This window comes from Bufo gargarizans, chromosome 2 (genome assembly GCF_014858855.1).
Source record: "Bufo gargarizans isolate SCDJY-AF-19 chromosome 2, ASM1485885v1, whole genome shotgun sequence".
NCBI classification, from domain to species: domain Eukaryota; kingdom Metazoa; phylum Chordata; class Amphibia; order Anura; family Bufonidae; genus Bufo; species Bufo gargarizans.
The window spans coordinates 29,987,125-30,010,599 of record NC_058081.1 but is presented as its reverse complement, the minus strand read 5'-3'; the positions used below and the strand labels follow the sequence as shown (position 1 = coordinate 30,010,599).

Here is a 23,475-nt window from a genome sequence, read left to right as displayed (position 1 = left end):
GCCTGATGTCACATAGAGAAGACCCTTCAGCAGTACATGCCTGATCTCACATAGAGAAGACCCTTCAGCAGAACATGCCTGATCTCAGGTCACATAGAGAAGACCCTTCAGCAGTACATGCCTGATCTGAGGTCACATAGAGAAGACCCTTCAGCAGTACATGCCTGATCTGAGGTCACATAGAGAAGACCCTTCAGCAGTACATGCCTGATCTGAGGTCACATAGAGAAGACCCTTCAGCAGTACATGCCTGATCTCAGGTCACATAGAGAAGACCCTTCAGCAGTACATGCCTGATCTGAGGTCACATAGAGAAGACTCTTCAGCAGTACATGCCTGATCTCAGGTCACATAGAGAAGACCCTTCAGCAGAACATGCCTGATCTCAGGTCACATAGAGAAGACCCTTCAGCAGTACATGCCTGATCTCAGGTCACAGAGAGAAGACCCTTCAGCAGTACATGCCTGATCTCAGGTCACATAGAGAAGACCCTTCAGCAGTACATGTCTGATCTCAGGTCACATAGAGAAGACCCTTCAGCAGAACATGCCTGATCTCACATAGAGAAGACCCTTCAGCAGTACATGCCTGATCTCAGGTCACATAGAGAAGACCCTTCAGCAGTACATGCCTGATCTCAGGTCACATAGAGAAGACCCTTCAGCAGTACATGTCTGATCTCAGGTCACATAGAGAAGACCCTTCAGCAGTACATGCCTGATCTCAGGTCACATAGAGAAGACCCTTCAGCAGTACATGTCTGATCTCAGGTCACATAGAGAAGACCCTTCAGCAGTACATGTCTGATCTCAGGTCACATAGAGAAGACCCTTCAGCAGTACATGTCTGATCTCAGGTCACATAGAGAAGACCCTTCAGCAGTACATGTCTGATCTCAGGTCACATAGAGAAGACCCTCCAGCAGTACATGTCTGATCTCAGGTCACATAGAGAAGACCCTCCAGCAGTACATGTCTGATCACATATTACACAGAGGAAACCCTCAGCCGGCACATGTCTGATCACACATCACACAGAGGAGACCCTCAGCCGGCACATGTATGATCACACATCACACAGAGGAGACCCTCAGCCGGCACATATCTGATTACACATCACAGAGGAGACCCTCAGCTGGCACATGTCTGATCACATATTACACAGATGAGACCCTCAGCCGGCACATGTCTGATCACATATTACACAGAGGAGACCCTCAGCCGGCACATGTCTGATCACACATCACACAGAGGAGACCCTCAGCCGGCACATGTCTGATCACACATCACACAGAGGAGACCCTCAGCCGGCACATGTCTGATCACACATCACACAGAGGAGACCCTCAACTGGCACATGTATGATCACACATCACACAGAGAAGACCCTCAGCCGGCACATGTCTGATCACACATCACACAGAGGAGACCCTCAACTGGCACATGTATGATCACACATCACACAGAGAAGACCCTCAGCCGGCACATGTCTGGTCACATATTACACAGATGAGACCCTCAGCCGGCACATGTCTGATCACATATTACACAGAGGAGACCCTCAGCCGGCACATGTCTGATCACACATCACACAGAGGAGACCCTCAGCCGGCACATGTCTGATCACACATCACACAGAGGAGACCCTCAGCCGGCACATGTCTGATCACACATCACACAGAGGAGACCCTCAACTGGCACATGTATGATCACACATCACACAGAGAAGACCCTCAGCCGGCACATGTCTGGTCACATATTACACAGAGGAGACCCTCAGCCGGCACATGTCTGATCACACATCACACAGAGGAGACCCTCAGCTGGCACATGTCTGATCACATATTACACAGAGGAGACCCTCAACTGGCACATGTCTGATCACACATCACACAGAGGAGACCCTCAGTAGGAACATGTCTGATCACACATCACACAGAGGAGACCCTCAGCTGGCACATGTCTGATCATACATCACATAGAGGAGACCCTCAGTCGGAACATGTCTGAACTCATGTCACAGAGGAGATCCTCAGCCAGTAGTCACAGTCCCAAGAAAAGCACAAGCCAACCCCACACATACCTCTGAAGTCCCCTGGATGTGCTGGAGACCCTGGACATTCAGCTGATGGACAGGAGAAGACTTCTGAGGTTGAGGAGTTGCCTGCACAACTGAGCGCTGGAAAGGACAAGGACAGAAAGTCATCAGACCTTCTACCAACCAATAAAGTGGAGGTAACCTCTTAAAATATGGGCACCACAGAAAAACAGACGCCAGGATTTTAAGAGATAACATTAAAGTCTACCTAAACTTTTGGCATGTCACAGCCACATATCAAAGGTCTTGATATGGCCAAGACCCCAGTAATCACAAGAAGCATTAGAAAGAGTGCTGCCTCTCTTTGCTGCAGGAGACAGGCTCAATAAAAAGTGTATGCGTCTGGATTCCGTCTTTCTCAGCGAGGAGGGACAGCGCTGTACGAAACCGGCGTTCAACGCGTGGAATAATTTACCACTGAAGACGGCTGATTCTAGGACCCCGAGTGCCAATATGACTATCATTATGTATTGAGTCTCTAACCCACGACCATCCCACCCATAGGTCTCAATCTCCTTTTTTTGGGGGGGGGGACGGGGGGGGGATTTGTTTGAGACTAAGACGCAGGATGATATAATATAGGGACCCACCTCTTGGGGGGTGCCGTGCACCTGCAGGGGCTGACTCTGTGAGGTCTTAAGGACGGCACTCTCACTCTGTAATGGAAAGCAGGATAAATCATGGAGCACAAAGTCACATTCATCTTCCACAGCTCACAATACACCAGACTACCATGCACTATAGATGGAGGCGAGCACTTACCTCTGGTGGCGAGTGTGCCGCCTGCTGCACTGTGTGTACTGCCAGGGAGACCTGAGCCGCCTTTGGAGCACTCTGCACCACCAGGCGCTATAGAAGAAGGGAGAGAGAAGGCGGAGGGCTCGGATATTCACATTTCTCCACTGTGCGGGCAGGTGTGAAGGACAGAACAGCACAATGATATGTCTGGATGGATGTGAGGGGCACATAAATCAGGGTCTATGATGTTATTGGGGGATGAGGCCACCAAAGGACGACGTACTATCTATAGGGATGGTAAGACGGACAGTGTCACTGATGGCAGGTGGAGGCACAGTGACATACTTGTTGGGGTACAGATGCTCCAGCCAGCTGCAGGGGGGACACTGCAGTCACTTTGGGCTGGACCCTGGCCTGTACCAGCAGTCTCTGTGAGTGGAGATGTAGAGATAGTATTAGTGGGTGTACGAGCGGTGGAAAGGGATCGAAAGTGCAGAAGAGAGAGAAGACCAAACAGTGTAGGGCATATAGTGGAGAGTAGGATCTTATAGTCCAGAGGAGTGCCACGGCACAGAGGAGGGGCGCGTGGCACAGAGGTGAGTGATAATGCACAGAGGTGGGGCAAGTGGCACAGAGGTGAGTGATAAGGCACAGAGGAGGGGCACGTGGCACAGAGGTGAGTGATAAGGCACAGAGGAGGGGCGCGTGGCACAGAGGTGAGTGATAATGCACAGAGGTGGGGCAAGTGGCACAGAGGTGAGTGATAAGGCACAGAGGAGGGGCACGTGGCACAGAGGTGAGTGATAAGGCACAGAGGAGGGGCGCGTGGCACAGAGGTGAGTGATAATGCACAGAGGTGGGGCAAGTGGCACAGAGGTGAGTGATAAGGCACAGAGGAGGGGCATGTGGCACAGAGGTGAGGCGTGCGGCACAGAGGTGGGTGATAAGGCACAGAGGTGGGTGATAAGGCACAGAGGAGGGGCACGTGGCACAGAGGTGTGTGATAAGGCACAGAGGAGGGGAGCGCGGCACAGAGGTGAGTGATAATGCACAGAGGAGGGGCACGTGGCACAGAGGTGTGTGATCAGGCACAGAGGAGGGGAGCGCGGCACAGAGGTGAGTGATAAGGCACATAGGAGGGGCACGTGGCACAGAGGTGAGTGATAAGGCAAAGAGGAGGGGGGTGCGGCACAGAGGTGAGTGATAAGGCACAGAGGAGAGGCACGTGGCACAGAGGTGAGTGATCAGGCACAGAGGAGGGGAGCGCGGCACAGAGGTGAGTGATAAGGCACATAGGAGGGGCACGTGGCACAGAGGTGAGTGATAAGGCAAAGAGGAGGGGGGCGCGGCACAGAGGTGAGTGATAAGGCACAGAGGAGAGGCACGTGGCACAGAGGTGAGTGATAAGGCACAGAGGAAGGGGGGCGCGGCACAGAGGTGAGTGATAAGGCACAGAGGAGGGGAGCGCGGCACAGAGGTGTGTGATAAGGCACAGAGGAGGGGAGCGCGGCACAGAGGTGTGTGATAAGGCACATAGGAGGGGCACGTGGCACAGAGGTGGGGTTTGTGGCACAAAGGAGGGGCGCGTGGCACAGAGGTAAATGAAAAGGCACAGAGGAGGGGAACGCGGCACAGAGGTGAGTGATAAGGCACATAGGAGGGGCACGTGGCACAGAGGTGAGTGATAAGGCACAGAGGAGGGGAGCGCGGCACAGAGGTGAGTGATAAGGCACAGAGGAGGGGCACGTGGCACAGAGGTGAGTGATAAGGCACAGAGGAGGGGCACGTGGCACAGAGGTGAGTGATAAGGCACAGAGGAGGGAAGAGCGGCACAGAGGTGAGTGATAAGGCACATAGGAGGGGCACGTGGCACAGAGGTGGGGCTTGTGGCACAAAGGAGGGGCGCGTGGCACAGAGGTAAATGATAAGGCACAGAGGAGGGGAACGCGGCACAGAGGTGAGTGATGAGGCACATAGGAGGGGCACGTGGCACAGAGGTGAGTGATAAGGAACAGAGGAGGGGAGCGCGGCACAGAGGTGAGTGATAAGGCACATAGGAGGGGCACGTGGCACAGAGGTGGGGCTTGTGGCACAAAGGAGGGGCGCGTGGCACAGAGGTAAATGATAAGGAACAGAGGAGGGGAACGCGGCACAGAGGTGAGTGATAAGGCACATAGGAGGGGCACGTGGCACAGAGGTGAGTGATAAGGAACAGAGGAGGGGAGCGCGGCACAGAGGTGAGTGATAAGGCACATAGATGGGGCACGTGGCACAGAGGTGGGGCTTGTGGCACAAAGGAGGGGCGCGTGGCACAGAGGTAAATGATAAGGCACAGAGGAGGGGAACGCGGCACAGAGGTGAGTGATAAGGCACATAGGAGGGGCACGTGGCACAGAGGTGAGTGATAAGGAACAGAGGAGGGGAGCGCGGCACAGAGGTGAGTGATAAGGCACATAGGAGGGGCACGTGGCACAGAGGTGAGTGATAAGGAACAGAGGAGGGGAGCGCGGCACAGAGGTGAGTGATAAGGCACATAGGAGGGGCACGTGGCACAGAGGTGAGTGATAAGGCACATAGGAGGGGCACGTGGCACAGAGGTGAGTGATAAGGCACATAGGAGGGGCACGTGGCACAGAGGTGAGTGATAAGGGACAGAGGAGGGGAGCGCGGCACAGAGGTGAGGGATAAGGTACAGAGGAGGGGAGCGCGGCACAGAGGTGAGTGATAAGGTACAGAGAAGGGGAACGCGGCACAGAGGTGAGTGATAAGGCACAGAGGAGAGGCACGCGGCACACAGGTGAGTGATAAGGTACAGAGGAGGGGAACGCGGCACAGAGGTGAGTGATAAGGCACAGAGGAGAGGCACGCGGCACACAGGTGAGTGATAAGGTACAGAGGAGGGGAACGCGGCACAGAGGTGAGTGATAAGGCACAGAGGAGAGGCACGCGGCACACAGGTGAGTGATAAGGTACAGAGGAGGGGAACGCGGCACAGAGGTGAGTGATAAGGCACAGAGGAGAGGCACGCGGCACAGAGGTGAGTGATAAGGCACAGAGGAGGGGCACGTGGCACAGAGGTGGGGCTTGTGGCACAAAGGAGGGGCGCGTGGCACAGAGGTAACTGATAAGGCACAGAGGAGGGGAACGCGGCACAGAGGTGAGTGATAAGGCACATAGGAGGGGCACGTGGCACAGAGGTGAGTGATAAGGCACATAGGAGGGGCACGTGGCACAGAGGTGGGGCTTGTGGCACAAAGGAGGGGCGCGTGGCACAGAGGTAAATGATAAGGCACAGAGGAGGGGAACGCGGCACAGAGGTGAGTGATAAGGCACATAGGAGGGGCACGTGGCACAGAGGTGAGTGATAAGGAACAGAGGAGGGGAGCGCGGCACAGAGGTGAGTGATAAGGCACATAGGAGGGGCACGTGGCACAGAGGTGGGGCTTGTGGCACAAAGGAGGGCGCGTGGCACAGAGGTAAATGATAAGGCACAGAGGAGGGGAACGCGGCACAGAGGTGAGTGATAAGGCACATAGGAGGGGCACGTGGCACAGAGGTGAGTGATAAGGAACAGAGGAGGGGAGCGCGGCACAGAGGTGAGTGATAAGGCACATAGGAGGGGCACGTGGCACAGAGGTGAGTGATAAGGAACAGAGGAGGGGCACGTGGCACAGAGGTGAGTGATAAGGCACATAGGAGGGGCACGTGGCACAGAGGTGAGTGATAAGGCACATAGGAGGGGCACGTGGCACAGAGGTGAGTGATAAGGCACAGAGGAGGGGAGCGCGGCACAGAGGTGAGTGATAAGGCACAGAGGAGAGGCACGCGGCACACAGGTGAGTGATAAGGCACATAGGAGGGGCGCGTGGCACAGAGGTGAGTGATAAGGAACAGAGGAGGGGAGCGCGGCACAGAGGTGAGTGATAAGGCACATAGGAGGGGCACGTGGCACAGAGGTGAGTGATAAGGTACATAGGAGGGGCACGTGGCACAGAGGTGAGTGATAAGGCACAGAGGAGGGGAGCGCGGCACAGAGGTGAGTGATAAGGAACAGAGGAGGGGAACGCGGCACAGAGGTGAGTGATAAGGCACAGAGGAGAGGCACGCGGCACAGAGGTGAGTGATAAGGCACAGAGGAGGGGCACGCAGCACAGAGGTAAATGAAAAGGCACAGAGGAGGGGCGCGGGGCACAGAGGTAAATGAAAAGGCACAGAGGAGGGGAACGCGGCACAGAGGTGAGTGATAAGGCACATAGGAGGGGCACGTGGCACAGAGGTGAGTGATAAGGCACAGAGGAGGGGAGCGCGGCACAGAGGTGAGTGATAAGGCACAGAGGCGGGGCACGTGGCACAGAGGTGAGTGATAAGGCACAGAGGAGGGGCACGTGGCACAGAGGTGAGTGATAAGGCACAGAGGAGGGAAGAGCGGCACAGAGGTGAGTGATAAGGCACATAGGAGGGGCACGTGGCACAGAGGTGGGGCTTGTGGCACAAAGGAGGGGCGCGTGGCACAGAGGTAAATGATAAGGCACAGAGGAGGGGAACGCGGCACAGAGGTGAGTGATAAGGCACATAGGAGGGGCACGTGGCACAGAGGTGAGTGATAAGGAACAGAGGAGGGGAGCGCGGCACAGAGGTGAGTGATAAGGCACATAGGAGGGGCACGTGGCACAGAGGTGGGGCTTGTGGCACAAAGGAGGGGCGCGTGGCACAGAGGTAAATGATAAGGCACAGAGGAGGGGGAACGCGGCACAGAGGTGAGTGATAAGGCACATAGGAGGGGCACGTGGCACAGAGGTGAGTGATAAGGAACAGAGGAGGGGAGCGCGGCACAGAGGTGAGTGATAAGGCACATAGGAGGGGCACGTGGCACAGAGGTGAGTGATAAGGAACAGAGGAGGGGAGCGCGGCACAGAGGTGAGTGATAAGGCACATAGGAGGGGCACGTGGCACAGAGGTGAGTGATAAGGCACATAGGAGGGGCACGTGGCACAGAGGTGAGTGATAAGGCACATAGGAGGGGCACGTGGCACAGAGGTGAGTGATAAGGCACATAGGAGGGGCACGTGGCACAGAGGTGAGTGATAAGGCACAGAGGAGGGGAGCGCGGCACAGAGGTGAGTGATAAGGTACAGAGGAGGGGAGCGCGGCACAGAGGTGAGTGATAAGGAACAGAGGAGGGGAACGCGGCACAGAGGTGAGTGATAAGGCACAGAGGAGAGGCACGCGGCACACAGGTGAGTGATAAGGTACAGAGGAGGGGAACGAGGCACAGAGGTGAGTGATAAGGCACAGAGGAGAGGCACGCGGCACAGAGGTGAGTGATAAGGCACAGAGGAGGGGCACGTGGCACAGAGGTGAGTGATAAGGCACAGAGGAGGGAAGCGCGGCACAGAGGTGAGTGATAAGGCACATAGGAGGGGCACGTGGCACAGAGGTGGGGCTTGTGGCACAAAGGAGGGGCGCGTGGCACAGAGGTAAATGATAAGGCACAGAGGAGGGGAACGCGGCACAGAGGTGAGTGATAAGGCACATAGGAGGGGCACGTGGCACAGAGGTGAGTGATAAGGCACATAGGAGGGGCACGTGGCACAGAGGTGGGGCTTGTGGCACAAAGGAGGGGCGCGTGGCACAGAGGTAAATGATAAGGCACAGAGGAGGGGAACGCGGCACAGAGGTGAGTGATAAGGCACATAGGAGGGGCACGTGGCACAGAGGTGAGTGATAAGGAACAGAGGAGGGGAGCGCGGCACAGAGGTGAGTGATAAGGCACATAGGAGGGGCACGTGGCACAGAGGTGGGGCTTGTGGCACAAAGGAGGGCGCGTGGCACAGAGGTAAATGATAAGGCACAGAGGAGGGGAACGCGGCACAGAGGTGAGTGATAAGGCACATAGGAGGGGCACGTGGCACAGAGGTGAGTGATAAGGAACAGAGGAGGGGAGCGCGGCACAGAGGTGAGTGATAAGGCACATAGGAGGGGCACGTGGCACAGAGGTGAGTGATAAGGAACAGAGGAGGGGAGCGTGGCACAGAGGTGAGTGATAAGGCACATAGGAGGGGCACGTGGCACAGAGGTGAGTGATAAGGCACATAGGAGGGGCACGTGGCACAGAGGTGAGTGATAAGGCACATAGGAGGGGCACGTGGCACAGAGGTGAGTGATAAGGCACAGAGGAGGGGAGCGCGGCACAGAGGTGAGTGATAAGGCACAGAGGAGAGGCACGCGGCACACAGGTGAGTGATAAGGCACATAGGAGGGGCGCGTGGCACAGAGGTGAGTGATAAGGAACAGAGGAGGGGAGCGCGGCACAGAGGTGAGTGATAAGGCACATAGGAGGGGCACGTGGCACAGAGGTGAGTGATAAGGTACATAGGAGGGGCACGTGGCACAGAGGTGAGTGATAAGGCACAGAGGAGGGGAGCGCGGCACAGAGGTGAGTGATAAGGTACAGAGGAGGGGAACGCGGCACAGAGGTGAGTGATAAGGCACAGAGGAGAGGCACGCGGCACAGAGGTGAGTGATAAGGCACAGAGGAGGGGCACGCAGCACAGAGGTAAATGAAAAGGCACAGAGGAGGGGCGCGGGGCACAGAGGTGAGTGATGATGCACAGAGGAGAGGCGCGCGGCCTAAATATGAGTGATAAGGCACAGAGGAGGGGCACACGGCACAGAGGTAAATGATAAGGCACAGAGGTGGCGCAGCACAGAGGTGAGTGATTAGGCACAGAGGAGGGGCACGTGGCACAGAGGTGAGTGATAAGGCACAATGGAGGGGAGCGCGGCTCAGAGGTGAGTGATTAGGCACAGAGGAGGGGCACGTGGCACAGAGGTGAGTGATAAGGCACAGAGGAGGGGCACGTGGCACAGAGGTGAGTGATTAGGCACAGAGGAGGGGCACGTGGCACAGAGGTCAGTGATAAGGCACAGAGGAGGGGCACGTGGCACAGAGGTGAGTGATAAGGCACAGAGGAGGGGCACGTGGCACAGAGGTGAGTGATAAGGCACAGAGGAGGGGAGCGCGGCTCAGAGGTGGGGCTTATGGCACAGAGAAGGGGCACGCGGCACAGAGATGAGTAACAACGCACAGAGGAGGGGTGTGTGGCACAAAGGAGGGGCACATGGCACAGAGGAGTGTGACAAGGCACAGAAGAAGGACCAATAACAGGGAGATGGATCAAATAAAGGATAGTATGGAGGAAGTCTGCAGCTATTACATGGGGTGCAGAGGAAGGAGCGGTGGAGGCAGAAGGAGCAGATAATACAGGACAAAGAGGAGGAAGAAGCTGTAGAGAAGAAGGGTGTACGGCAGGAAGGATAAGAACATGTCACTGGATATGTTCAGAGCAGAGAGATCTGCTCCGAGGCGGCATATCACAGGGCTACCTACCTCCCTGCACTGTCAAGTGGAGAGCTCTATGGGGGTCAGTAATTAAACAGAAATAAGCCTAAATTAGGCGTATTTCAGGCGCAGATTGCGCCGCAATCTGCCACTTCTTTCTGCTCACACCAGGTCTACAATTGTGGACGGGGAAGGGGGCGTCAGGCCCGTCTCAGTCACCGTTTTCTATGCCTGTTTTAGGTGCAGAAAATGGTCTAAATGCAAGACAGCTCGGAAGCAGTCTTATATTTAAAAGCGGAGGTGGATCCGCCGAAGTTATGGAGAGGCCGGCACCTCTTCAGAACTCCGGCGGATCCCCCACCAGGTAGAGGGGTTATTAATAAGTGTGCCCCTATATGTGTAATTGTCACAGCTTTCTAACATACGTTGCATTTCAGTTCATCTTCATCATTTTAAGGATCTCTGCTAGCAGTTGATGAATGGGAACATATTAGTTTATATTTAGAGGCTCAGCAGCTATCCAGACCTTGCCCGCTCACACCAGTATGGGTACGGTGTTGGCAATCCTCTATGAGCTCCACACAGCAGCGGGCTGACCCCTGCACTGTAACAAATTGCATCTGCGCAGGAAGGTCTAGGTTCTGAATCTAAACAGATGTTTCCATTTGCTGACAGCAAACAGAGATATTAATACAAAGTCGAGATGAAGACGCTTCCATAAATTAAAGGGGGTTTCCAGGTGTTTAATATTAATGGCCTATTCTCAGGATATAATAATAATAATAATCTTTATTTATATAGCGCCAACATATTCCACAGAGCTTAGTGGGGGTCTGAGTCCTAGCACCCCCGCTAGTGACATCACGGTCATCGGTCACATGGCCTAGGCACAGCTCAGTCCCATTCAAGTGAATGGGGATGAGCTGCAATATCGATCACAGCCACTATCCAATTGGTGGCGCTGTGCTTGGTAAGCTCCGAGGAGTTCACAGTGCTCACCAGGGTTTTCAAATAGCTGATTGGCGGCAGTGCCAGGTGTCAGGTATTAATATCCTATTCTGAGGACAGGTCATCCATATCCAGAAAACCCCTTGAAGCCCTATTTACATGAAGCCAGAACCCCCTCACAACCAGGTCGGTGGGTTTTCAATGCTACATTCTCTTAAAAATCCCAAATGCCCCCGACCAGTACCTGCTGAGCCGCTTGCACTTGTTGCACAACCTGCGTGGGCACACCGGTCTGAGTGGTGGACGACCCTCCGGGACTCAGCTCGCCATCGCTGCCTCTCATGGTGCTTTCTGTAGGAGGGAAGAGACAAAGCAGAATGACTCCAGAGTTCTGTGAGCGGCCATGTCTGCACTGAAGACGCCCTTATCCCACAGCCACTCACCAGATACAGTCACTACTATGTACTGCTGCGGGGCTGGCGTCTGAGGACCGGCCGACTGAGAAGAGGGTGCTGGCGGAGTCACCTGCAGCTCCGCCACGTACTGCTGGGAGGCGCTCTGCCCTGACGGAGGTGGAGTCGCCCGGAGTTCTGTCACGTAGGCCTGGGTAGCCATTGTGACTGAGAGTCCCGTTCCCTGTGGGAGACACAATCACATCCGTTACCCCAGTATAAAGTGTCACTCCGCAGCTCACAGCCCCCCCCCAAATGGTGGTATACAGAGAGGACTGACGACCCTGCACAGCCCCCGCCATCTCTTCTAGGTAACGCCATTTTAGCTCTGCTCCATTAAAACCTGCAAATCTGGCCAGTGTCACTTTAAGGCCCCTTTCACACGGGCGAGTATTCCGCACGGATGCGATGCGTGAGTTGAACGCATTGTACCCGCACTGAATCCTGACCCATTCATTTCTATGGGGCGTTTCACATGAGCGGTGATTTTCACGCATCACTTGTGCGTTGCGTGAAAAATCGCAGCATGCTCTATTTTGTGTGTTTTTCACGTAACGCAGGCCCCATAGAAATGAATGGGGTTGTGTGAAAATCGCAAGCATTCGAGAAAATCGCAAGTGCGGATGCGGTGCGATTTTCACGCACGGTTGCTAGGAGACGATCGGGATGGAGACCCGATCATTATTATTTTCCCTTATAACATGGTTATAAGGGAGAATAATTGCATTCTGAATATAGAATGCATAGTACAATAGCGCTGGAGGGGTTAAAAAAAATTAATAATAATTTAACTCACCTTAGTCCACTTGATCGCGCAGCCCGGGATCTCGTCTGTCTCCTTTGCTGAACAGGACCTCTGGTGACGTCACTCCGGTCATCACATGGTCCATCACATGATCTTTTACCATGGTGATGGATCATGTGATGACCGGAGTGACGTCACCACAGGTCCTTTTCCTGCACACAGCAAAGAAAGAAGACAGAAGAGATGCCGGCTGCGCGAGCAAGTGGATTAAGGTGAGTTAAATTATTTTTAATTTAATTTTTAACCCCTCCAGCACTATTGTACTATGCATTCTGTATTCAGAATGCTATTATTTTCCCTTATAACCATGTTCTAAGTGAAAATAATACAATCTACAGAACACCGATCCCAAGCCAGTTCGGGTTTGGGAACTAAACATGCGCGATTATTCTCACGCGCGTGCAAAACGCATTACAATGTTTTGCACTTATGCGGAAAACTCGTGCATGTTCCCGCAACACACCCGAACCTTTTCCCGCAACGCCCGTCTGAAAGAGGCCTAAGTGGTGATAACTTTATGTTTACTCTGAATTTTATTGAAATCACCAATTTCAAATAAGTGGTGATAACTTTAAAATGCTTTTACTTATCCAGGCCATACTGAGACTGTTTTCTCGTCACATATTGTACTTCATGACACTGGTAAAATTGAGTAAAAAAAATGTTCATTTTTATTTATAAAAAAATACAAAATTTACCATTTTTTATTTTTTTTTTAGCAAATTTCCAAATTTCTATTTCTCTACTTTTATAACAGATAGCGATAACACTCCCCATATGTCTACTTCATGTTTGGATCATTTTGTGAATGCCATTTTATTTTTTGGGGACGTTACAAGGCTTAGAAGTTTAGAAGCAAATCTTAAAATTTTTCAGAAGATTTCCAAAACCCACTTTTTAAAAAGGACCTTTCACCGATTATGACAATGTGAACTAAGGATACAGACATGGAGAGCGGCGCCCGGGGATCTCACTGCACTTACTATTATCCCTGGGCGCCGCTCCGTTCTCCCGCTATGCCCTCCGGTATCTTCGGTCACAAAGTTATGGTAGGCGGAGTCTGCCCTTGTTCTTCTGTAGCTCTGGCCAATCGCAGCGCAGAGCTCACAGCCTGGGAGGTTATTTTCTCCAAGGCTGTGAGCTCTGCAATGCGATTGGCCAGCGCTACAGCAGAACAAGGGCAGACTCCGCCTACCATAACTTTGTGACCGAAATCTCCGCCTACTATATATTTGTGAGCGAAGATACCGGAGGGCATAGCGGGAGAACGGAGCGGCGCCCGGGGATAATAGTAAGTGCAGTGAGATCCCCGGGCGCCGCTCCTCATGTCTGTATTCTTAGTTCACATTGTCATAATCGGTGAAAGGTCCTCTTTAAGGACCAGTTCAGGTCTGAAGTCACTTTGTCGGGACTTACATAATAGAAACCACCCAAAAATGACCACATTCTAGAAACGACACCCCTCAAGCTATTCAAAACTGATTTTACTAACTTTGTTAACCCTTCAGGTGTTCCACAAGAATTAATGGAAAATGGAGATGAAATTTCAGAATTTCACTTTTTGGCAGATTTTCCATTTTAATAAAAAGATTTCCAGTAACAAAGCAATGGTTAACAGCCAAACAAAACTCATTATTTATTACCCTGATTCTGTAATTTACAGAAACACCCCATATGTGATCGTAAACTGCTGTACGGGCACACGGCAGGGCGCAGAAGGAAAGGAACGCCATATGGTTTTTGGAGGGCAGATTTCACTGGGATAGTTGTAAGCCACAATGTCACATTTGAAGCCCCCCTGATGCACCCCTAGAGTTGAAACTCCAAAAAAGTGACCCCATTTAGAAACTACGGGATAGGGTGGCAGTTTTGTTGGTACTAGTTTAGGGTACATATGATTTTTGGTTGCTCTATATTACACTTTTTGTGAGGCAAGGTAACAAAAAATAGCTGTTTTGGCACCATTTTTATTTTTTGCTATTTACAACATTCATCTGACAGGTTAGATCATGTGTGGTATTTTTATAGAGCAGGTTGTTACGGACGCGACAATACTAAATGGAGTTTAAGCATGCATGGGATAGGCATCCTTCATATAAGATAGGGCCAGGGGCTATCCATAGTATTCAGTATATTGGGCAGACTAGATCGGCCAAATAGTTCTCATCTACCGACACATTCTATGTTTCTATGGTTGTTTGTTTCAGTTTTACATAATAAAGTATTTTTGAAAAAAAAAAGTTTTTTTTATGTCCTCCATATTCTGAAACCCATAGTTCTTTTTAGTTTTTGGGCAACTGTCTTATGTAGGGGCTCATTTTTTTCAGTATGAGATGATGGTTTGATTGGTATTATTATAGGGTGCATATGACTTTTTGATCACTTGGTGTTACACTTTTTGTAATGTAAGGTGACAAAAAATGGCTTTTTTGACACACTTTTTACTTTATTTTTTTATGGTGTTCACCTGAGGGATTAGGTCATATGATATTTTTATACAGCAAGTTCTTACGGATGCGGAGATACCTAATATCTATACTTTTTTTTATTTATTTAAGTTTTACACAATAACAGCATTTTTGAATAAAAAAAATAGAAATCATGTTTTAGTGTCTCCATAGTCTGAGAGCCACAGTTTTTTTTATTTTTTATGAATTTGTCTTAGGTAGGGTGTCATGTTTTCCAAGATGAGATGTCGATTTGATTGGTACAATTTTGGGGTGCATGTTACTTTTTGATCACTTGCTATTACACTTTTTGTGATGTAAGGTGACCAAAAAAATTGCTTTTTTTACACCGTTTTTATTTTATCTTTTTTACTGTGTTCACCCAAGGGGTTAGCCATAGTTTTTTTTTAATTTTTTGAGCGATTGTCCTGGGTAGGGGCTCATTTTTTGCGGGATGAGGTGACGGTTAGATTGGTACTATTTTGGGGGGCATACGCCTTTTGTGCTCACCTGAGAGGTTAAGTCATGTGATATTTTTATAGAGCCGGTCGATAAGGACGCGGCGATACCTAATATGTATACTGTTCTTTTTTTCCCTATTTTTTTTATTTACTTTATTTTGGGAACATTTTTTTTTTACTTGAAACTATTATTTTTTTAACTTTTTTTTCACTATATTTTTTGTCCCACTCTGGGACTTCAACTTTTGGGGGTCTGATCCCCTTTACAATGCATTACAATACTTCTGTATTGTCATACATTGGCTGTAAGTGTATTACACAGTGTAATACAGGGGGCTGGATCTCACAGGCTTTCCCCCGGAAGGCAGCCCTGATGCCTAAGGAAGGCATCGGGCTGCCTTCCCTGCCATGGGGTCCCCGTCACAGCAGCGCGGGGACCCGATGGAAGCTCTCTCCCTCCACACATCGCACGTGCCATGGTCAGTGCGGACTGCGGCACATCAAAGGTTAATGCACCAGCATCTGTGTTTTCACCGATGCCGTCGCATACAGCAGGGGTCTGGCTATCAGTGACCGACAGACCCCTGCTGCTGATTGGGCAGGCGCAGCTCCTGCACCCGCCCGATCAGCCCAGTCGTAATAGTATGGTGCTGGGCGGCAAGTCACGTCTAGCTGCGCCGTACTATTACGCCGCTGGTCGGGAAGGGGTTAAAGAACGAAACATGCACAATGGTCCCTGAAATAACTTCAAACTGATAAAAGTGATAACAAACCAAAATGTACTGAAAAATCAGCCAATGAAACATGGAGACGTTGCTTTTGAATTGTGGCTCAACAGAATAATTTTAAAAAGGCCTATAAGACCATCTCCAAACAGCTTGATGTTCCTGTTACTACAGCTGCACATATTATTTAGAAATGTAAGGTCCACGGGACTGTAGCCAACCTCCCTGGACGTGGCTGCAAGAGGAAAATTGATGACAAATTGAAGAGATGGATAATACGAATGGTAACCAAAGAGCCCAGAACAACTTCCAAAGAGATTAGAACTTCAAGGTCAAAGTACATCAGCGTCAGATCGCAAAATCTGTTGCATTTTTAGCCAAAGTGGACTTAATGGAAGACAACAAGGTGGAAACCACTATTGAAAGCAAATCATAAAAAAGCGAGGCAGGAATTTGCCAAAAGGTCTTGGGAGAATGTCCTTTGAACGGATTAGACAAAACTGTAGTGAGTTTTTTTTGGCGTCACATCCTCATTCTCAAGGCATTCTGGAGGGAAAGTGTCCTCCAACAGGATAATGACCCTAAAACACAGCTAAAAACATCCAAGAACGGCTAACAGCAAAGCGTTGGACTATTCTGAAGTGGCCTTCATGAGCCCTGATCTGTGGAAGGAACTGAAACCTACCGTCTGGAGAAGGTACCGTCACCGGAGACAGCTGGAGCAGTAGTCACGGGGTGTGGGCCGAAATACCTGTGAACAGGTGCAGAAGGTCTCACTGAGAGTAAGGCCTCATGCACACGATCGCTGTGCGTTTTGCGGTCTGCAAATCGCGGATCCGCAAAACACGGATGGCGTCCGCGTGCGTTCCGCAATTTACTGCCCATTAATATAACTGCCTATTCTTGTCTGCAAAACGGACAAGAATAGGACAGGTTATATTTTTTTTGCCAGACCATGGAACAGGAACAAATGGGGGACGGATCAGTTTTCTATTGTGTCCGAGAAAACGCATCCGTCCCCATTGACTTACATGGTGAGTCATGACGGATCCGTTTTGCTCCGCACCACATCGCGGACAGAAAAGCGCTGCTTGCAGCCTTAGTCTGTCGGCAACCAAACGGAATGGAATGCATTGTGGTGACTCCGTTTCGTCAAGTTCTGTCCCCATTGACATTGAATGGGGACAAAATGGAAGCGTCCCCCGCCCCCGCTGATGAGCTCCTATAGTGGAAAGGGAAAGTGCAGATGCGAAAGTCGCCCTCCGTGATTGCCTTTAAAAGTTTGTGCAACAACGTATTTATATAAAGGCACCAGCATTTTCTTCATTAGTCTGTTTTTTGTTTTATTATTCTGTTGAACCAAAATCCTAAAGCAATGTCTGGTTTTTATTGGCTGATTTTCAGTAAATGATTGTTTATTATTACTTTGGTCAGTTTCGAGTTATTTCAGTGACCATTGTGGGTTTTTCTAACTATAACGGAAGGGTGCCAACAATTGTGTCCACGTGTATGTGGGCAGACATGACTGTACAGTAGCTGCCACATCCAGAGTGAGGGGCTAACGAGACAAGATTACTAAAACATCTGCTTGCCAAACACTGACTGCCCTATATACGGTACATGAGGCCTTTCAGCGTCAAACCTGGCGCTGTAATGTTCTGCAGTGATCCAACTCGGATTCATCCAGTGCATGTAATGGTAACACTGTCAGGGCCCGGATCGGCAAGTGGAGTGGACCCAGGTGGCAGCACGGTGGCTCAGTGGTTAGCGCTGGGGTCCTAGGTTTGAATCTGACCAAGGACAACATCTGCATGGAGTTTGTATGTTCTCCCCGTGTTTGCGTGGGTTTCCTCCCACACTCCAGAGACATACTGATAGAGACCTTAGATTGTGAGCCCCATTGGGGACAGCGTGATGCTAATGTCTGTAAAGTGCTGCGGAATATAGTAGCGCTATATAAGTGCATAAGATAAATACATTTTCTATATATTTTGTCTAGTCTGGGAGTCTGAATTAATTTTAGAAGCGTGAGCTAGGAATTCAATTAATTTAAGGGGTCTGCAACCTGAACTAATTTTAGGAGTGTGGTCTGGGGTCTGCATTAATCTTAGGAGCGTGGTCTGGGGTCTGAATTAATCTTAGGAGCGTGGTCTGGGGTCTGAATTAATTTTAGGAGCGTGGTCTGGGGTCTGAATTAATCTTAGGAGCGTGGTCTGGGGTCTGAATTAATTTTAGGAGCGTGGTCTGGGGTCTGCATTAATCTTAGGAGCGTGGTCTGGGGTCTGAATTAATCTTAGGAGCGTGGTCTGGGGTCTGAATTAATTTTAGGAGCGTGGTCTGGGGTCTGAATTAATTTTAGGAGCGTGGTCTGGGGTCTGAATTAATTTTAGGAGCGTGGTCTGGGGTCTGAATTAATTTTAGGAGCGTGGTCTGGGGTCTGAATTAATTTAAGGGGTCTACAACATGAATTAATCTTAGGAGCGTGGTCTGGGGTCTGAATTAATTTTAGGAGCGTGGTTCTGGGGTCTGAATTAATTTTAGGAGCGTGGTCTGGGGTCTGAATTAATTTTAGGAGCGGGGTCTGAATTAATTTTAGGAGCGTGGTCTGGGATCTGAATTAATTTAAGGGGTCTACAACATGAATTAATCTTAGGAGCGTGGTCTGGGGTCTGAATTAATTTTAGGAGCTTGGTCTGGAGTCTGAATTAATTTTAGGAGCGTGGTCTGGGGTCTGAATTAATCTTAGGAGCGTGGTCTGAGGTCTGAATTAATTTTAGGAGCGTGGTCTGGGGTCTGAATTAATTTTAGGAGCGTAGTCTGGGGTCTGAATTAATTTTAGGAGCGTGGTCTGGGGTCTGAATTAATTTTAGGAGCGTGGTCTGGGGTCTGAATTAATTTTAGGAGCGTGGTCTGGGGTCTGAATTAATTTTAGGAGCATGGTCTGGGGTCTGAATTAATTTTAGGAGCGTGGTCTGAATTAATCTTAGGAGCGTGGTCTGGGGTCTGAATTAATTTTAGGAGCGTGGTTTGGGGTCTGAATTAATCTTAGGAGCGTGGTCTGAGGTCTGAATTAATTTTAGGAGCGTGGTCTGGGGTCTGAATTAATCTTAGGAGCGTGGTCTGGGGTCTGAATTAATCTTAGGAGCGTGGTCTGGGGTCTGAATTAATTTTAGGAGCTTGGTCTGGAGTCTGAATTAATTTTAGGAGCGTAGTCTGGGGTCTGAATTAATTTTAGGAGCGTGGTCTGGGGTCTGAATTAATTTTAGGAGCGTGGTCTGGGGTCTGAATTAATTTAAGAGGTCTACAACATGAATTAATCTTAGGAGCGTGGTCTGGGGTCTGAATTAATTTTAGGAGCGTGGTCTGAGGTCTGAATTAATTTTAGGAGCGTGGTCTGGGGTCTGAATTAATTTTAGGAGCGTGGTCTGGGGTCTGAATTAATTTAAGGGGTCTACAACATGAATTAATCTTAGGAGCGTGGTCTGGGGTCTGAATTAATTTTAGGAGCTTGGTCTGGAGTCTGAATTAATTTTAGGAGCGTGGTCTGGGGTCTGAATTAATCTTAGGAGCGTGGTCTGAGGTCTGAATTAATTTTAGGAGCGTGGTCTGAGGTCTGAATTAATTTTAGGAGCGTGGTCTGGGGTCTGAATTAATTTAAGGGGTCTACAACATGAATTAATCTTAGGAGCGTGGTCTGGGGTCTGAATTAATTTTAGGAGCGTGGTCTGGGGTCTGAATTAATCTTAGGAGCGTGGTCTGGGGTCTGAATTAATCTTAGGAGCGTGGTCTGGGGACTGAATTAATTTTAGGAGCGTGGTCTGGGGTCTGAATTAATCTTAGGAGCGTGGTCTGAGGTCTGAATTAATTTTAGGAGCGTGGTCTGGGGTCTGAATTAATTTTAGGAGCGTGGTCTGGGGTCTGAATTAATTTTAGGAGCGTGGTCTGGGGTCTGAATTAATTTTAGGAGCGTGGTCTGGGGTCTGAATTAATTTAAGGGGTCTACAACATGAATTAATCTTAGGAGCGTGGTCTGGGGTCTGAATTAATTTTAGGAGCTTGGTCTGGAGTCTGAATTAATTTTAGGAGCGTGGTCTGGGGTCTGAATTAATTTTAGGAGCGTGGTCTGGGGTCTGAATTAATCTTAGGAGCGTGGTCTGAATTAATCTTAGGAGCGTGGTCTGGGGTCTGAATTAATCTTAGGAGCGTGGTCTGAATTAATCTTAGGAGCGTGGTCTGGGGTCTGAATTAATCTTAGGAGCGTGGTCTGGGGTCTGAATTAATCTTAGGAGCGTGGTCTGGGGTCTGAATTAACCTTAGGAGCGTGGTCTATGAATGAAATTAATTTTAGGGGTCTGAATTAATTTAAGGGGTCTACAACATGAATTAATCTTAGGAGCGTGGTCTGGAGTCTGAATTAATCTTAGGAGCGTGGTCTGGGGTCTGACTAACAACTAATCATAATAGATCTATCGAACCATTAACAGGACGACATCTTTGCTGCCGGCGCTGCTCTTGGGCCTTCACCTCGCCACAGTCCCTGGGACACTGACTTTTACTAAAGCACACTGCGTTCTGCTGCTGTAGATTACTGAGGACCCCACTCCTGGAACCTCCAATCCCCCATTAAAGTGAGTGTGATCTTTCTTGCGGGGTGATGGGGCGTGTGCGGCTGCGGCATCACCAGGGTGGCGCTGTGACACAGAGGGGCGCAAGCTGCCTGACCCCATACTGATGGCATATCTGTCTGGTGGGTAACAGTCACCGTCGCTATGACAACCCATCCCAGCCACAAAAAAAAAAGGGAAATTCAGTGTTTTTATACAAAGATGGCGGCTGCAGTCTTTATGTTTTCTCCAACTTATGATTACATTAGCACTGAGAGAACAGGGCCACGTGTGGCCAGTGCCCTCCTCTCAGCTATAAGGTCACTTGTGATGAGTCTACCATATGGCAGCTGCAGCCTCTCCTGTCTGACCCCCTGACTGTCTGCTCCCCCTCATGAGGGGCGCCCTGAGCCCTGGAACTACACAGCTCTGCTACCCAGCGCAAATACCACGCGTATTTACAAGATTTCTAGTCCTATCATTGGTCTCTTCCACCCCCCTTCATTATGTGGTTACTTGGTATGACCGAAAGAACACCCTCTTCAGGGTGGGAGCCAATCAAACCGCGTAAAAATGCCTCCATGGCAACTGCTACGCCTCCTCCCTTCTCAGGTTTCCATGGTGACGCGCGGCCTGCTCCTCTCTCCCGCTCGCACCAGGCGCCGCCATTTTACAAAGGGGAGGGGTGGCCAAACCGTTTGACGTCGTCATAACGACCGAGTGTTGCTCGGTTTTCGGTGTTAACGTCACCTTCGGGAGCACCTACCTAGCGACTGTATGTCTGTCGCTGCGCTGTCTCCGATAACTTATCGGGCGTTTCCAGCTTCTCTCCAGTCCTGGATCCCGGGGAGCACCCGGTGGGAAAAGAAGAGCGACCCCACCCTGCTGGTAACGGATACACCGAAAATGCGGTGAGGTAACCGGACCCTGGATGCCGGGAGCGGTTGTTGTTGTTGATTCCCGTTGCCGGGGTTCTTGTCGCCACGACTACCGTGGCTATGGCCGCTCCGTCCCTCACCCGGGCAACTGTTGCTACCGTCCCTCCCTCTTTTTTCTTGTCGTCAACGAAGGCGAAGCAGAACGCGATCTGATTGGTGGAATAATATGTCAGTCAAAGTGTGACGTGCGGCCCGGTTAGGGGTAAAAAACAAGTGTCAGGAAAAGGGGGCGGTAGTCTTTAGAGCTTGACGAGCTCTGATTCGTGGAATCCCTGTCAGTCATTAGAACTCTGGCTGTGATTGGTTAGCGAACCGAACCTCCCGCGGTACCATGGAAACTGTTTCCTCTCTTCCAGAAGTTAATAGGCCGCTGCTGGATTCCTGTCATGTGGTGACTGGCTGAGGACAGCTGTCAGTTAACGGTGGGCAGTGCGCATGCGCGAACAACATGGGAGTTGTAGTTCCTAACGTCCACGTAGTCTAGCGTTGAATTTTAGTTCTGAAATCTAATGCTATGGACTTCCAGGCGCTGATATACGAACCTGGCACAGTCTGATATACTGGAGTGTGGTCTAACTGTCCCCTCCTTCTCCACAGTTTAGAGAACTTCCTTACACGACTTAGAGGGGTGTTCCTGCATGTAGGCTTTTTATGGCATGGCTGACTTCCGATCTTCCATAGACTTTCACGGAGAGAGGGACCACAGGTACTGCCATCCATGAGGGTCCGGAACTGCCTGCCCGATCCGGAAAACCGTATGCAAACGGAAATATACCGGATCCGTCTCATCCGGAATAACAGATCCTGGTATCAAAAATAGTTCCTCCTATCTCCCGGCGCATGCGCAGACCCGAAAACTGGATCCGGCAACGCAGCAATTTCCGGAACACTTGGTACAGGATACGATATTATTACATCTTTATGGAAATTAATGCCGGTTCCGGCAAGTGCGGAAGTGTTAAAAATACTGCAGCAAGCTGCGTTATTTTGTCTGGTCAAATACCGTTCATGGGACGGAACTGAAGACGTCCCGGTGCATACTGAACGGATTGCTCTCCATTCAGAATGCATTAGGACAAAAGTGATGCGTTTTTTTCCGGTATTGAGACCCTTTACCGGATTTCAATACCGGAAAAGAATAACGCCAGTGTGAATGTACCCTTATTCCCAGCAGGAATCTCCATAGCACCCAGGCTGCGGCCTTCTCCTTCCAGCAGTGACTTCCTCTGCCTGTAGGGTGCACACACACCCTAATCAGTCCTAACCTATGACAAACCTCCCAAAGGTATTTAGGTAGGGAAGGTGCCTGAGCATTAGGTTCTAGTTCTGTCTTGTTTCTCTCCTGTGTACTGACTGCTGCTCGTCTCTGGATTTGACCCCTCGCTGATCTCCGTACTGACCCTGAGCTGCCTGCCCTGACTTACTGACAGAGTTTTGGATTCGGAAACTTTTCCTACCTTAACCTCAGCTTTCCTCTGACGACAGTTTAGCCTGATCCCTCTGTGTCTCACACCAGTGTCAGAAGTCTACTGAACAGATACTACTCCAAGAGGTAGCGACCTGGTGGTTTCCCTGCAGCAGAGTCCAGATCCCTGTATAGGGGTTAAAGGATGAAGAAGCCCTTCTGTCAGATCTGTCTAGTAGACTCAGTGGGTCCACATCCACGTCGTACCAGTGCCAAATTCTGCATGTTTAACATGTCAAGGTTTCGACCCTGTAAGGCAGGCATCCTCAAACTGCGGCCCTCCATCTGTTGTAAAACTACAACTCCCACAATGCCCTGCTGTAGGCTGTTCGGGCATGCTGGGAGTTGTTGTTTTGCAACAGCTGGAGGGCCGCAGTTTGAGGATGCCTGCCGTAAGGGGTAAAAAAAAAAAAAATCCACGTCTTTTTTTTTTTCTTTTGCAGAAAAATGAG

At 50.3% G+C, this 23,475-nt stretch overlaps 1 protein-coding gene across 3 annotated transcripts in view; it reads right to left on the bottom strand.

Annotated features, from left to right (window-relative positions):
• Positions 1 to 23,237, bottom strand: part of RFX1 (regulatory factor X1) — a 35,073-nt gene extending 11,836 nt beyond the window's left edge. The window contains exons 1-6 of one of the 3 annotated variants that reach the window (XM_044278739.1): positions 21,387 to 23,237; positions 11,570 to 11,762; positions 11,371 to 11,477; positions 2,861 to 2,947; positions 2,689 to 2,754; positions 2,084 to 2,179 (exon numbers count right to left, since the gene is read on the bottom strand). In XM_044278739.1, coding sequence (XP_044134674.1) covers positions 2,084 to 2,179; positions 2,689 to 2,754; positions 2,861 to 2,947; positions 11,371 to 11,477; positions 11,570 to 11,741 — 528 coding nt within the window. In that variant the 5' untranslated portion in view covers positions 11,742 to 11,762; positions 21,387 to 23,237. The remainder of the gene's footprint in view (positions 1 to 2,083; positions 2,180 to 2,688; positions 2,755 to 2,860; positions 2,948 to 11,370; positions 11,478 to 11,569; positions 11,763 to 21,386) is intronic. The other 2 variants (XM_044278740.1, XM_044278741.1) reach the window with 2 other exon arrangements.
• Between the last annotated feature and the right edge of the window lie 238 nt (positions 23,238 to 23,475).